Genomic DNA, 15,422 nt, shown 5'->3' with positions numbered 1-15,422 from the left:
TGAGCGGATCTGCCTCCTGGCCGAGACTGTAGGGCGTGTACTTGATGTACTCTGGCTCTGGATACTCACACCGCTTGAAAGGCGTGGGATGAGAGGTCTCCCTCCATTCATATCCATGGGAGTTGTGAGAAACAAAAAGGAGTCAACGATTGTACTGTGCGACAATTGAATATAGAAGCCTGAAGTTGTATAAGAGGATGGAGGAACTAAAGCTATCCGTCACCTGACGCGGAGAAGTAAGTTCATTTTGTGGGGCTCCCGAGAATCAGGAACTGACGATCAACTGACAGGAAGTCCACATTTACCCCAAGTACCTGACGTTCTAATTAAATACTAAGACTAGTAGGCTAATATTTAATTAATGACTACAATCTAATCTGACTCCAGTGTGTCAAAATATTTCTACCATCATCGACCATTTTCAGGCTTTTTATATATTAATGCGTGGCTCCATGTGTGTTCGCCCGAGGACCTACCTACTCAAGAAAGTCATTCTCAGCCATACTTTTTGATACCCCTGGCATGACCCAAGCTGTCGGTACTGAATCAACCCCATGCCATAAGATGAAACCTACCTGAGCGCCATCTAGTAATTACATTCATTAGTTCCATATTAGGCATTTTATAGTATCTTGGTAACTGTCTGGTCGATCGATTTAGTCACTTCCCTATCGTCACTGCCGTTTCTTACCCGAGCTTTTGACTTACAAACCTCCAATAAGCTTCCACATACATCCGTTACCTACCTCCCTCAACTTTCTGCTTTCCGTTGTACAAGTGCAACCACGATGCGTAATAAAGCCACATGATTTCCCGCACTCTATGAGCACTTAGAGTATCCAAGTGACGTCAAACTTTTATACAAGGTTCAGCATCATCTGTCCTTTACGCCTTATTTCTGTCTTTCCACACTTAGATTCAAGATATTCATAACCTAACACCTTCAAATACATACGACAATTCAACGACTCAAACACTCGGCACCCAGTTTGCCTCTTCCCTAAACAATCATTTCATCATGCCTACAAGAGAAGTGCTCGACCAGTGGGAAGCCACTTCCCCTACTGCTAAAGGCGAGGGCCCCCTCCAAGGCAGAACCACCCGTTCGTTTCTCTCGATAGGTCTCTTCTTCAGGCTTTACTAACATCGCAAAGCTGCTCAGTCTTTGGTCTCTACGCACGAGTGTTTCGCTGCACGACCCAACGCCGAAGGATGTACGCATCCCTGTCATGATGGACGTCTCGAGCCTGGCCAGGTATAAACACCAGGAAGTGCGGCTTTTCATGAGCAGGGGGCTAATGGCGGGAAATAGGACCGCGTTCGTAATAGTGGTGCCCGTACACCCAACTCCATTCACGCCGATATAATCGCACAGATAGAAGCGAAGCGAGAGCGAAAGGAGTCGGAAGCAATTGAGAACAAAAGAAAGCAGTCCGAGATTGCGAGTAAGTGAAATTGACGTAGGAAACATGTTGGGGGGTGTTCAAATTAGTGATACATGACTCTCAAGTGTTTTGAGATGTCATAGTAACTGATGGTATGGGCCTCGCGATGGTTCGCCGATGGTTGTAGTTAGGCACAGACGACTTGACAGCATAGTTTGATACAAGAATGTTCCCCCTATTTCTCTCTGATCCCGGTTTATTAGTGTGCAGCGATAAGTGCAGAGTAGTCTGAGTAAAATAAGTTGCTAAAAATGGGACATCGATATTCTAATATTCTTCTTTATCATATCGTTTTTACGTCTAATCAAATCTATCATCATATCAACAGAATTCATCTAACAAGTCTGCTTAGTGACCTTGAGAAAGGTTGACGACAGCCCACTTGCCATTCCATGCCCACTTCCTAGCACCAGAATCGCCACCGCCGCCCTCAAGTTGCCTCAACTCCTCATCCTTACCCTCAGGGAGGCCAACGACAACATCAGCCTTGCAAGTTCGAAGAGACAGAACATTGACACCTGAAGAGGGTCCCAGAGGACCCAAAGCCTCAGTGAAGGGTGTGGTGGGGGGCCAAGCAGCCTGTACTATGTTAGTGATGAATCTCTTACGTTAGTAGGGATAACTTACATCAGCTGTGAGCTTCCGGTAGTTCAGATCTCCCTTAAAGATAACAAGCTCAGCAGGCTTGAGCTCCTCGTGCAACTCGGGGTTCTCGGAGGGCAAGCGCCAAAAGCTTCCGCCATAGGTCCAGTAGCGGTTGGGTCGGAGAATAAGTTGTCCTTCAGCATGGAATGTGGCCCACTCTTGGAAGAGGAACTGGAGGTCTTTCTCTCCCTCTTCGGATAGAGGCTCAGGCGTCTTTCCTTGAAGATCCTCGTCCTCCGATGGTGTGTCGTACAGTGCACGAGGGTTGGCAACAGCGTTTAGGAGGCCGCTAAAATCGCTGGGCACGACATCGGAGACGAACCAGGGGATGGACTTGGGTCGCAAAACGACCTGGGTAGCAAGACCGGCCGAGAGAAGGTAGCCGGCCAGGATCATGTCAACATACAGTTCGAAACCAGCATTGTCGAGGACGATATCAACACGGCGCTCCTTCTTTCCTTCATTTTGGGCCTTCTTGAGGATCTCGTATGCCTTGGGTAGATCATTGCAGAGAATGTTCTTCTCGGCCGCCTTACGAGCCGAGGAACCCTGCAGCTTCTGAATATCCTCGTAGGTCAAGTTGGTGAGTAGTGACAAGTCAGTCGCGTTACCCCACAGGCAAATCTCAAACATCTCTTGGAAGAGCGTCTTCTCGGCTTCGGGGTCGTGAGTCGAGTCTTTATCGGCGCGGAGTTGCTCGACTAATTGTCTGTAGTTGCTGGCGAGCTCGAGGACAGCGGGCCGTGATGATCGGAAAGTATCCATCTTTTGTCGGGCAAAGATATCGTAGTTTTTCCAGTGCTCGCTCATACGGAAAATGGAGCTTATGCGCCTATACAGGTAGCACTCGGAAAAGAGCCATGGCACATCGTACCAGTGAGCATCAGGCCCGAGAGCCTCGATCTCCTTGTTGTAGGTCGCAATCTCTTCAGTGAAGCCATCATCGGGGATGGGACTATATAAGTCAGTCAAAAGTGGCTTCATCAAGGTATAGTTGTGTCGTACGTAAGCTTGCGATCGTGTTCGACTTCGTACTTGAGACCTGCCATCTTCTCGATGATCTTCTTGCCCTCGGCTAGTTTCTCGGGGTCGGAGGTCTTGGTAACGGCGCGGTAGACATCGTCAATTCCTTGGGTCTACAAAAGTCAGCGGTTGCTTCGATGAGGCATATTGTTCCATCTCACCAGAATGACAGGCCATCGCTTCTTAACAGACTCATGAGCGAAAGACGTAGGATCGCTAGTCTTGTATTGTGCTGTCGGTCGGGTCAGTCGTGTACGATGGTAGAGTCGGGAAGCACATACGGGTCTTGGTATCGTGCTCCATATTGATTTGTGTATTTACTGTCAATTGTAAAGAAAAGAGAATTGACAACTTTTTTCTACTGATAGAGGATCGTCAAGAAGTAACTAGAGATCTCAACTAAACATCTTGGAGGGGCACGCGGGGCATTTTTTGGTGGGGCTCAAGATGGGAATGTGACGTCAAACCACAATTGGAATGCCGAGCGTCTCGGGAAATGCTTAGTTGGAGAACAAAAAGCAATATATTTCTCAATTATATTATCGGATACTTTGAGAAACAACGAGAGATCTAGACTTCCATCTGGGCACTGTAATGGAAATGCTGCTTGGATATGAATATACTTGCACATTAAAGGGAAATGTTTGTTTTAGCGCAGCATCAAGAAATAACAACGAAGAGGTATTCAAGTGACAAGTAAACACTAGTGAATTAAACTGCAAGAAAATCAAGCACGGATATGTTTCAACCAATACAATTCATGGATGTATCATCATTCGAGACGTCTGCATTAAAAATACTCTACTCCCCCATATCTGAGCAACTTACCCCAGACCTTAATCAAGCTGCGATTATGGCTTTCCCAGCGTCAACAATCTCAACTACTTGTTGGTTCGCAGCGAGGAGGGACCAACTAGTAAGGCCTTTGAAAGACAAATTTCCGTATTGGATTAGGGAGATAATTATACACTCAAAGCAAAACCAGTTTCTTCTTTTTATCCCTTTATATTTTATACCGTTACGTTGCCTTGCTCAAGAGTCTTGGCGTCTTGAATGTATCTGTATCTGTCAACCTATTCTCATCCGATATATCTGATATTCGACAATACATCAGCCAATCGTGCTTGTGTTTCTTCTCGTATCGATAGAAAATACAATACTATGGCTAGCTGTTCGCATACATTGCCCTCATCAGATCAATCCCTGCCAATATCAAGGCCTATTAAACATTCTTCTGGGGCTGACGTGCAGTAAACATCTTCACGGCTTCATCGTCCTTGGCCCGCTTGTAGACTACTATGCAGAACTGCCACGGGGACTTTGTAGAACAGCCTATCGGGAAAAGTTTGACTACCGCTCGAATTGAACCTGAGAGACCACCATCTTCCAGCAAACCTAGCTTTGTCGTGAGGAGAACCATGTCAGCTATGATCTCCATCGAATGACATATTCTTGGAAACAACGAGGAATGTAGCATTCGAAGCCGAATTAGGCGGATCGCCACGTCCGGAAGCACTGAATCAAGTCCAGAAACGCATTGCCATCTGGAGAAGTCCTCTACTAAGCGAAACGTTCGGACGAGCCGCACCAATTGATTCAAAGCGCATAGAATCCCGGCCTGATGATCAGCTTCGATATGGGACTTCCCCGGACTCTGGGGTTGGAGTAGTGGAGATTGTTTCACTTATACGAATTTAACCTTCGGTACTCATCCATATTAGCCGGCACTTCAGATGGTATTGACGGCCTTGGTTATCATGAGAGGCAAAAAAGTATATAAAGAAAGCAAATGGCGGCCCCGTTTGGAGTGAAAGTCTGGTAATTGCTCGGCAGCAATCCACCAGTACTTCCAGCTTCATTCCATAATGCTTTTTTCTCAGTCCATTGGGGTCGTGGCCCTTGTCACATTAACCACTGCTCTTCCAGAGCGAAAGACTCTCGCAACCCGAGAAGTTGGAAGACTCCCAGCTTTGGGATGGAATGGCTGGGTAAGTTAATCATGGAAACCCGAAAGCCCTGCCTGATTACTGACATCGTCAACAGAACCAGGGACAATGCAATGCGGCCAGTGAGAAAGTTGCTTTGGCTACAGCCAAGACCTTCATTGATATGGGTCTAAAGGACGCCGGATACCAATATATCAACATAGACGATTGTTGGTCTACGAAACAGCGTGACTCGAAGGGCAACCTTGTACCCGATCCCAACAAGTGGCCAAGAGGCATTAAGCCCGTCGCCGACGAGATCCATAAAATGGGACTCAAATTTGGTCTCTACGGCGACAGAGGTGTCAAGACTTGCGCTGGCTTCCCCGGAAGTCAAGGCCACGAGAAGCAAGATGCCGACTTACTTGCCAGCTGGGGCGTTGACTACTGGAAGTATGACAACTGTTACACGCCATGCTACAACGGCAACCAAGCCGACATCCAGACCTGCCCTATCGGCCAGGGTCCCAGCTCCAGACCCGGATACGAGTTGATGAGAGACATGCTCCGCAACACAGGAAAAGATATCCTCTACTCCCTCTGCAACTGGGGTTGGGATGAGGTCTGGACTTGGGGTGCCCAGGTTGGCCACATGTGGCGCATGAGTGTCGATAACTGGGGTAAATGGGAGGATGTTGTGCGAATTGCCAACCAGGCCGCGCCTATCCTCAAGTACACCCAGCCTGGTCGCTACAATGACCTCGATATGATGGTAGGTTAAAAACTGCCTGTGCTTGATGGCAAAACTGTGAGGACTAATGCAGATTTAGATTCTTGCCAATGGTGCTTTGACACCAGCTGAGGAGCGAACTCACTTTGCAATTTGGGCCATCACCAAGTCCCCCATCATCCTCGGAACGGACATGACAAAGATAAACAGCCAAGAAATCAAGCTCATCACAAACAAGGTACTTAAAGTCGCATCTTATACTGTAGACATAAACTAACCATACCCATAAAGGGCCTCCTCGCGATCAACCAAGACTCACTGTCAAAGCCTGCCGTGCCTTTCACCCCTCCCGGAACCCCTACCAAGGCCAACAACGAGATCTACCCTTACTGGTCAGGACCTCTGTCGTCCGGAACCGTTGTTGCCATTGTCGCTAGCAAGGGCAACATCGACACAAAGCTGAGCCTCTCACAAGTTCCCGGGCTCAAGGACCAGGATTACTCATGGACGGAGCTTTTGACTGGTGCCAAGGGCAGGGGCAAGACTGTTCAGGCCAAGTTGGAGAAGCATGACATTGCTGTTTTCCGAATCGACAACTAGTGGAAGATTATGAACATTTGTAAATAGCTTTTCTCTTCTTTCTTTTCGCCAGTATTTTGTTCACTGGATTTCATTCTTCACCATCTAGTGTTGATAGTCTGTAGCAATATTAGTCTGCCCTAGAAGAGTCCTGTGAGCTTAAGTAAGAATTATGGTATTGTGAGTGATGCAATCAATATGCACAAAGATAAATTGTTAAGGCCTACGACAAACATTGAGCTTCAGTTCGTTGATCTCGTTAACAACTCAGGAGTAGAAGAGTTTGGCTCGATTGTGTAGTCAATGAATATACTCTCCTCAACAGCTATTATACAAACCATGCTTTAAACCAACTCTCTACCGAGTATGAATAACGAGCTCGATCTAGAAATGCGTGAAGCATCAGTCTCTGTCAAATTTAATACCCACTAGATTTATAGCAAGCTTGTAATTCTAGCTCGTCTTAGGTGCATCAGATTGCCCCTCTTTCTTTTCCGACTCCGTTTCCGGCCTCTTGGTTAGAATCTCGTCGATAACGCCCAAATCCAGGGCTTCTTCTGGACTTAGGTACTTGTCTCGCTCCATCAAATCGTTAATCTCCTCCAGCGAGTACTTCTCATGACCTTTGGCTTTGTTGAGGTGGTATTGCATTATCCTGTTGGACTGCTCTCGTGTCTTTTGGATCTGATTCGCGTAAATCATAATGTCCGATGCTTGACCTCTAGTCCCACCGAGAGGTTGATGGATCATAATTGAGCTATGAGGGAGCGAGAATCTCTTGCCGGCTTCACCTCCTGCGAGAAGAATAGCTGCCATTGACGCAGCGCCTCCTATACATACTGTCGAAACTGGTGACTTGATGTATGTCATGGTATCGTAAATGGCCATTCCTAAACCTGCTATGAGTATTGAAGAGAGACATGATTGACGGTGGAAGTACCTGAAGTGACAGAGCCACCAGGAGAGTTGATGTACATCGTGATCGGTTTTTCCGGGGTATCGGACTCGAGCCAAAGAAGCTGCGCGACGATCGAGGCGGACATGTAGTCGTTGACTTCGCCATTAAGGCAGATGATGCGTTCCTAGCGCCGTTAGAACTGTGTTCACAGCATGAATAACTTGTACTTACCTGCAAAAGCTTGGAAAAGATATCCCCTATAACCCATCAGCTTGTTGACAACATCCAAATAACAGCTTCAAACGGACATGTCTTTCTTCCGGCGGCCTGGGTATGTTAGTTGGGCGCATTGACTCAGAACAAGAGATAACTTACAGACGACTCTTCAATGTACGGCATGGGGATGTTAGCCATTGGTGCTGTTGGTCCCTGGCCAGAGGAGCTAGAGAATCCAAATGCCCTCACTTGCTGCTGCGACACGCCACGCAACACGCGCAACGTCCTCGGTCTTAGAAACATTGTCGCAATAATGAGTGGTAGGTATGATAATGTTGATGGACTGGGGCCGGACGGCGGAAGTGGTGGGGGGAAGCTTCACGTAGCTCAGCGGCGCGTTATCGATAACGATGCGACTGACCCCTGCTGAAATTTAGCTTGTTTCCCTCATGATGGAATTCGCGATTGAACAAGCACGCAATTACGATGAACCGATCATGATACCTCGACAAACCATGAAAAGATGTACAAAGGTCTGCGTCGATCAGCTCCGGCGCCCACGATTGACGACCGACGGCCAAAAACGATGGATTTCCTACGATAGATCAAAACATTCTCGAGAACAAATTCTTAGGCAAATACAAGCGGAAATTACGAGAATAGAAAACCGGGACAATCCGATAGACCTGGAGAAAAAGACAATCGAGACAGAATCAGGGGAATTGCCACTATCCCCAATTCTTGATGCGGAATGGGTCGCTTCAAGGAGACGATCGCACAAACCAGAGGCGGGGAAGGTATCAGGACAATTTCGCAAGCATCTTTCAAATAATCCATACGGTATGTCGTCCGTATTTATATATTTATATATCATGGCTAAGTGTCACTATAGCCGAGGCATTGATGACCCCGATGAGGTGGTGCAAGAATACGAATGCAATTCTACCTAGACATTGCTTGCAGGATTTCGAGCTGGTTAAGCATCCAGATTCTACTCAAACGGAAGCATGGTATGCCCCAGGCCCACTGGCTCTCGCGAACGTCATGCCATGGAGTCTTCAGAGGCCGGGGGAGGATAACAAGAGCAATACTAATGCACAAACACAAGAAATGGAGCCTGAGAAATATGAGGCCCCTGACACAACACTGCAAAGAGAGACATCCGCCAATAGCGGGGAGTCTTTACAAGGAAAAGAAACAACAGAAGTCGAGGATGGTATCCTGGAAGGGCAGGAAAAACACAGCCTCGATGGAGAAATCAGGGAAGATTCCCACCGGCCCGGACGTTTCGTCATTTACGCTCTCTCACAAAAGAACGTGATCGATAAAATTGCAAACAACAGATCACTGCAAGCTAGGATGGCAGCTCAACGCAATGGTATGGGAACATACGGCATCCCTCCTGTTGGAAAAAGAGTCTTCCGACCTGATATGAGCGACTTGCTGCTCAAGATGATGCGACGCCAAGCTGTCGACGCCCTCATCGCACGAAGCTCGAGTAAGCGCGACGGAAAGGACCCCTATAAATTCATCATGCCGGTTGGGAGTTGGGAAGAAGCAGCACAGTCTGTTGCTGGCGGGGCTGTGCTCTACATACCGACGGAACCAATGGAAGACATGAATAATTACGCCACTCTTGATATACAGAATGCCAATTACGGTGGGAAGGTCGCAGTGCACGACTTGGTATTTCTACTTGGCGAGTCGGAGGTTGAGCGATTGAGGACGGAGGCGAAAGAGTTCCACGACCAGGAACTGTTGATATTGAAGAACCACAGGAGTGAAAGCATGCGAAGCTTGTTTCTACTCCTTTGGAGGCTACAAGGATATTTGGCAGAGCCGCAGGCAGAGCTCATTGAGCCAAGGCAATATTAGTGGAATTGTAAAATAGAAGAATACCATGATAATAAGCAAGACAGGGATCTTGTACATGTGCTACATCCTGTTCACTCCCGGTCGGTTTCAACTACGGCCCCACATCTACCGACGGCCAGCTGTCATGGCCGACACACGCCGATAGATTCCGTTTTTTTATGATGCCATGGTAATAGAGGACTGTAACCATTCGTTTGTTTATTATTTATTGCTTTCAAGTTTCGCAACGTTTGCTTTCGACAGAGTTGAAAGCGAAATACAGTGTTGCAAGTCATTTGAGCGATTTTTGTTCTTCTCACTGAGCGTCTACAAAACCGAATCAAACGACATATCACATCGACATTGGAAGAAGACTTAGCCCAAACATCTCAAATTCACATCGATTTGGAAAGTTTCCTGCATATAAACCATTGCAACTCGAATCCACTCAGCCATGGACAACAATCCCGAATGCATTCAGCCTGCAGACTGGCAAGCCGGTCAAGCTGTACCAGTCTTCCTCATTCATGATGGTGGTGGCACAACATTCTCATATCACTGTCTGGAACCTCTTAATCGTCCTGTTTACGGGATCTACAATCCCAACTTTCACAGAGGGGAACCCTTCGACGGGGGACTCAAAGACATGGCTAAGCTTTACACACGTTGGATCATTGAGACTGTCGAGAAGCCCGACTTCCCCAGGCGATACAACTCGGATGGAAAGATCCAAATACTTCTCGGAGGATGGAGCTTGGGTGGCCACTTGAGTCTTGAGATCGCCAAGCAGCTCAATCCTGAGGATACCGAAATCAGAGTCATCGGTATTCTTATGGTTGACACAATCTACCCGCACAAGTACTCGAGTAATAACCGCAAGAGACCTGGCGAAGGATCAGAAGAAGGTAGAAACAAGAACCAGATTCTCGCCGACCTTTCCATGGCCGATGCTCGCCGTATGCTTCAGTCTTGGGATCCTCCAGTCTGGGACGAGGACTCTATAGGAGAAAGGCCACGAATCTCCCTGCTCCGTGCTAAAGAAGCCTTGCCAGTGAAGGATGGCGAGAAAGATCATGTGGACATGAGTCGCGAGGAGCGAAATCTTGGATGGGATTTATATGACAAGAATCTATTCTCCGAAGTGGTGGATATTAACGGTCACCATTTTGAAGTGTTTGCTTTCAAGTTCATTGAGGACATTTCTGAAAAGATGAAAGATTCGCTGAATGGCCTGGAACGTGCCTCCCGAAGCTGAATGAATAAGTGTAAGGGAATGGTGAGTATCTCTTGTCACTGGTACAAATAGTACATGCCATTCTTAGACATATATAATATGGTAAGTTAATTCTTTATTCGTTGGATGTGTTGGAGACTAAAAGTGAGCAGATTACTGTAACCTAAGTCTTTCACTAAGACAAATGGTGATACGGGAGACATAGGATATGAAGAAATATAGAGTATCAACACTGGTTGCTTCTTACATAGTACCTAGACTAGGTAGCATTAGCAGTTCAATAAAGACCGCCGGTGTCGCTCAAAGTTTCTTGGCAAGGATGATTTTGACAATTGTGTCTCCCTCACAACTACTGAAACTCACACTCTCGCTCGTTATAAACAATGCATTTGGTATACCTACCTATCTAGGTAGTGTCATAAGCTGTCATAAGCCCGGAAGCTCGGCAGAATAGTATGCAAGTTGTGGTAGCTCCTATGACATGACTTGAGTGGGCAAAAAGTGGACGATGCGCTGAGAGCCCCGCCGGAGTAGAAGCACTTCCCCCGAGGGAACTTTGGCAATACTCCTTCCAACCAATGGCAATGCTCGAATTGTCATGCGGGGAGGCACTCGACGGGGGAGGAGCACCAAAAGTCACAGGGAAGATCACAGGGAACCTGAACTGGGAAATTTTGGTCAAAAGGGCAGCCGACATCGCAGCTGAACCCCAGCTTAAGAAATTCCACAAACTTACCACCGTTTTATTTCTAGCATCTCTGGGCGATTGACCATCCCACGCACGCTGTGACCTTTTGAGTTTGTCGTGAAAAGCTTCAATTGGCTCTTGTAAACAGCCTCAAGTCGTCATCATGCTATCCCGGTCACTACTGCGCTCCAGAGCTGTGGGAGCTTTCCCCCTCTCCTCCAGGAGCCATGGGTATGTTCATCACGATCCATTGCCAAAGAACAGCAATTTCCTACACAAGGTCAATTCATATGTAGATACTAATCAATCTTTCATTACAGCCGCTTCCTGTCTACCACAGCCATCCGCGCCGATGACAAGCTCAACAAGATCTCCTCCAACATCACCCAGCCCAAGGCCCAGGGTGCCTCCCAGGCTATGCTCTATGCCACCGGCCTCTCTGAGGATGACATGAACAAGGCTCAGGTTGGTATCTCGTCCGTATGGTACGAGGGAAACCCTTGCAACATGCACCTTATGGACCTCTCTGCCCACGTCAAGGAGTCTGTTGCCAAGGCCGGTCTCATTCCCTACCGATTCAACACCATCGGTGTCTCTGATGGTATCTCAATGGGTACCACCGGTATGCGATACTCCCTCCAGAGCCGAGAGATTATCGCCGATAGTATCGAGACTGTCATGAACGGTCAATGGTACGATGCCAACATCAGCTTGCCCGGTTGCGACAAGAACATGCCCGGTGTCGCCATTGCCATGGGTCGTGTCAACCGTCCCAGCATCATGGTTTACGGTGGAACCATCAAGCCCGGATGCACCAAGCAAGGCGAGTCTATCGATATCGTCTCTGCTTTCCAGGCCTACGGTCAATACATCACCGGCGAGATTACTGAGGAGCAGCGATTCGATATTATCCGAAACGCCTGCCCTGGCGGTGGTGCTTGTGGTGGCATGTACACTGCCAACACCATGGCTACTGCCATTGAGACTCTGGGACTTACCCTTCCTGGTAGCAGCAGTAGCCCTGCTGAGGACCCCAGTAAGGTCGCCGAGTGTGAGGCTGTTGGACCTGCTATCCGCAACATTCTCAAGGAGGATATCCGACCTCGTGACATCATGACTCGTCAAGCCTTTGAGAATGCCATGATCGTCACCACCATCCTTGGTGGCAGCACTAACGCTGTCCTGCACCTTATCGCCATTGCCGACTCTGTCGGTATCAAGCTCGACATTGAGGACTTCCAAAAGGTTTCCGACCGCACTCCTTTCCTTGCCGACCTGAAGCCCTCCGGAAAGTGGGTCATGGCCGATATGCACAAGATTGGTGGTACTCCTGCTCTTCTCAAGTTCCTCTTGAAGGAGGGCATTATCGACGGCTCTGGTATTACTGTCACTGGTAAGACCATGAAGCAGAACGTCGAGGACTTGCCTGGATTCCCCGAAGACCAAACCATCATTCGCCCCCTGAGTAACCCTATCAAGCCTACTGGCCATATCCAGATTCTTCGCGGATCGCTGGCCCCTGGTGGCTGTGTTGGTAAGATTACTGGCAAGGAGGGTCTCCGATTCGAGGGTAAGGCTCGTGTCTACGACTCCGAGCCCGCCTTCATCTCTAGCCTTGAGGCTGGTGAGATCAAGAAGGGTGAGAAGACTGTCGTCATCATCCGATACGACGGACCCAAGGGTGGTCCTGGCATGCCTGAGATGCTGAAGCCTTCTTCTGCCATCATGGGTGCTGGTCTTGGTCAGGATGTCGCCCTTCTCACTGACGGTCGCTTCTCTGGTGGTTCCCACGGTTTCATCATTGGCCACATTGTCCCTGAGGCCATGGAGGGTGGTCCTATCGCCCTTGTCGAGGACGGTGATAGCATCGTTATCGATGCCGAGTCTCGTGCTATCGACCTTGTTGTTCCCGAGGAGGAGGTCGCTCGTCGTCGCAAGGCTTGGAAGGCCCCTCCTCCCCGGTACACCAAGGGTACTCTCAGCAAGTACGCTCAGCTGGTCAGGGACGCCAGTGAGGGCTGTGTCACCGACAGCGGACTCAAGAACTAAAAGGCTCACGAAAGCCAAGCAAAACTGTTATATGTCACGATGTAATTCATTTTAATGGGGTCGGAAAAGGCGAATTTAGATTTTTCTGGGTCAGAACTTATATCCAAATATTTTTTGTATTAAATACCTTGCCAGGTTATTAATCGCAATTAGTGATGCAAGAAGTGCTCTTGGCTTGACGGCTCTACTCAACTGGCTACAACATAGAACGTATCAAATTAAATGTAAAGACCAAGGCAAAAAACACGGTCCTGCGAATGATCGTGGGTATTTGGCTGACTGAACAAAAACCTCCAAGCTCCTTGCAATGCGGCAACTCCTTTTCCACAAATCATTTCTCGAACCAAACAACCAACATCTCTGTGTTGGCTCTTTCATCTTTTGTTATCATAATCATTTCTTGCTGTTCAGTGCGTCAACAAAGGACGCCTTGTCCTTCATCGTGAGGCCGACTCGCTTGACACGGCTAAGTCTAGCCAAAGCCTCACCCACGCGGTCGAGAACACGCTGTTCATCCGCGGAGACGCCAGCGCTCATATCGTTACGCTGGCGCAGCTCAGTGGGGGCAGAATGTGAGACACCGTTGACCTTTGCGGCAGATGTGTTGATCTGGCCCTCAGCGATGCGCACACGGATACATGTCGTTGGTCGAGAAAGGAGATCCCACAGGAATCGGAACCACTTGCCAGGCACGGGAGTCGTGACATCGGAGGGCGTATATCGAATGCTCACGGGGAAAATGTGGACATCAGCTGGCGTTTGAAGGATGCTCGGGCTAAAAGGCAGAATGGCCTTTCCGTTGGTAGTTCCGCACTCAGGAAAAACGGCCACAATTTGTCCCGGGTTGCTAGCTAAAATGTCCTTGATTTCGACGAGTTTGGCGTTCGGAGGAGGAGCAGTTCGTACGGGCGAGAGAGCTGCCAGAACAGCACCGAGCAAGCTAACACGCTGCACACGACGGGTATCAGGATACGATATTGTAAAGATGGGATCGAAGATGGCGGCGAGGTAGATCGCATCGATGGGACTCGAGAAGTTGACAGCAATAACCGAACCGGGGTGAGGGAAGCGCTCGCGGGGCTGGTCCGCCAAAGTGCCACGTTTGACGCCGTCGAGCTGCAAATCAATCCACCATATTCCCGGTATGGCCATCAACCCCCAAAGAGCAACTTTCCTAAAGATGACGGGCAACGGGAGGAAGTGGAAGAAGAGAAAGTAGCCGACAAAATAGGCGATGAAGAATGGGAGGCGGAAGAGGAAGAGTGCGGCGTGGGTGAATATCGCGACCGCTGAAATGGGTGTCGAGACGGGAAGAAAGGGCGCAATACCCGTTGCTATCAGATATTAGCATGTGAATAACAACAAGTTTCTGAAGGTAAGTTACCTCGATCGCGAAATTGACTGTACTTTTCCATGTTGCTGGTGATCGCGTGGTGTAAGACAAAAGAAGAGGACAAGCGGAGGGGTTAGCTATCGAGACATGAGAAGCCTTTCCTTTCGATTTTATGTTTGCTGGTCGTTGTCTGAGGAGAAAAAAAGGCGACTTGGTTACGGATGACGAGAACAAATGAGACGGCGTTGCGAAGTCAGATTCTGCGACAGCGCATGCTATCAAGCGTCATGTCATAAGATGGACGGACAAGAGTGACATGTGAATTTGTGTGTGAATTGTCGCCCCCCCCCACGTTGGAACTTGTCAACGGTGCTGGCTGAGTCAGCCGAACGTTGGTGATGTTTTTGGCTTAGACTGGGGTAGCTGTCATAGAGCTTCAACCTTGTAGCACTTTAAGATCGACTTTGCAGTTACTTGATGGTATATTGTAGAACGTTTAGTGTCACAACGGGCTCCAATTAGTCCATTGGAGCGTAAGAATAGATCAATAAAAGTTGGGTTGGGTGGGCTACATGGGCAAGAGTCGAATTTGAGGTGGCAAGGCGATACATTGCTTCGATTCACAGTGTGTTCTTGGAATCACCAGGCATATGTAATATCTTGAAAGTCACTGCCTCCTGGCCTAGCAGTAACGGCCATATCAATCGTTCTATTCCACAGGACAAGACTCGAAGGTTACATATCTTTAAATGAGCGTAAGCTTTAACGCTTTGTTGGTAGGGCGTTGCACTTGACAACGGCGG

The 15,422-nt window shown here is 48.3% G+C and overlaps 8 protein-coding genes across 8 annotated transcripts; 5 read left to right on the top strand and 3 right to left on the bottom strand.

Moving 5' to 3' along the window:
* Nucleotides 1-1,018: 1,018 nt before the first annotated feature.
* Nucleotides 1,019-1,453, top strand: FSST1_004941 (uncharacterized protein; the record flags this gene model as incomplete). The annotated part of the gene is made up of 3 exons (XM_083231168.1): nt 1,019-1,103; nt 1,155-1,255; nt 1,313-1,453. 3 exons carry the CDS (start codon nt 1,019-1,021, stop codon nt 1,451-1,453), a joined length of 327 nt encoding a protein of 108 aa, XP_083088371.1.
* Nucleotides 1,454-1,793: 340 nt separating this feature from the next.
* On the bottom strand, nt 1,794-3,416 carry FSST1_004940 (putative methyltransferase; the record flags this gene model as incomplete). Its single annotated transcript, XM_083231166.1, has 5 exons — nt 1,794-2,024; nt 2,073-3,045; nt 3,096-3,226; nt 3,275-3,345; nt 3,395-3,416. 5 exons carry the CDS (start codon nt 3,414-3,416, stop codon nt 1,794-1,796), a joined length of 1,428 nt encoding a protein of 475 aa, XP_083088370.1.
* Nucleotides 3,417-4,978: 1,562 nt separating this feature from the next.
* Nucleotides 4,979-6,368, top strand: FSST1_004939 (alpha-D-galactopyranosidase; the record flags this gene model as incomplete). Its single annotated transcript, XM_083231165.1, has 4 exons — nt 4,979-5,101; nt 5,157-5,810; nt 5,869-6,006; nt 6,060-6,368. The coding sequence occupies 4 exons, from the start codon at nt 4,979-4,981 to the stop codon at nt 6,366-6,368; spliced, it is 1,224 nt and encodes a 407-aa protein (XP_083088369.1).
* A 432-nt stretch (nt 6,369-6,800) lies between these two features.
* Nucleotides 6,801-7,764, bottom strand: FSST1_004938 (Clp protease-domain-containing protein; the record flags this gene model as incomplete). The annotated part of the gene is made up of 5 exons (XM_083231164.1): nt 6,801-7,246; nt 7,288-7,429; nt 7,477-7,502; nt 7,554-7,572; nt 7,621-7,764. 5 exons carry the CDS (start codon nt 7,762-7,764, stop codon nt 6,801-6,803), a joined length of 777 nt encoding a protein of 258 aa, XP_083088368.1.
* On the top strand, nt 7,634-9,336 carry FSST1_004937 (uncharacterized protein; the record flags this gene model as incomplete). Its single annotated transcript, XM_083231163.1, has 3 exons — nt 7,634-7,781; nt 7,936-8,301; nt 8,354-9,336. 3 exons carry the CDS (start codon nt 7,634-7,636, stop codon nt 9,334-9,336), a joined length of 1,497 nt encoding a protein of 498 aa, XP_083088367.1.
* A 433-nt stretch (nt 9,337-9,769) lies between these two features.
* On the top strand, nt 9,770-10,570 carry FSST1_004936 (Alpha/Beta hydrolase protein; the record flags this gene model as incomplete). Its single annotated transcript, XM_083231162.1, has 1 exon — nt 9,770-10,570. One exon carries the CDS (start codon nt 9,770-9,772, stop codon nt 10,568-10,570), a length of 801 nt encoding a protein of 266 aa, XP_083088366.1.
* Nucleotides 10,571-11,400: 830 nt separating this feature from the next.
* FSST1_004935 (dihydroxy-acid dehydratase ILV3) lies at nt 11,401-13,286 on the top strand (the record flags this gene model as incomplete). Its single annotated transcript, XM_083231161.1, has 2 exons — nt 11,401-11,468; nt 11,558-13,286. 2 exons carry the CDS (start codon nt 11,401-11,403, stop codon nt 13,284-13,286), a joined length of 1,797 nt encoding a protein of 598 aa, XP_083088365.1.
* Nucleotides 13,287-13,679: 393 nt separating this feature from the next.
* Nucleotides 13,680-14,701, bottom strand: FSST1_004934 (lysophosphatidic acid acyltransferase LOA1; the record flags this gene model as incomplete). Its single annotated transcript, XM_083231160.1, has 2 exons — nt 13,680-14,620; nt 14,671-14,701. 2 exons carry the CDS (start codon nt 14,699-14,701, stop codon nt 13,680-13,682), a joined length of 972 nt encoding a protein of 323 aa, XP_083088364.1.
* Between the last annotated feature and the right edge of the window lie 721 nt (nt 14,702-15,422).

The sequence above is a fragment of the Fusarium sambucinum genome, chromosome I (genome assembly GCF_050947815.1).
Source record: "Fusarium sambucinum isolate potato_lamoka chromosome I, whole genome shotgun sequence".
NCBI lineage: Eukaryota > Fungi > Ascomycota > Sordariomycetes > Hypocreales > Nectriaceae > Fusarium > Fusarium sambucinum.
This window is presented reverse-complemented; position numbering and strand designations above follow the sequence as displayed.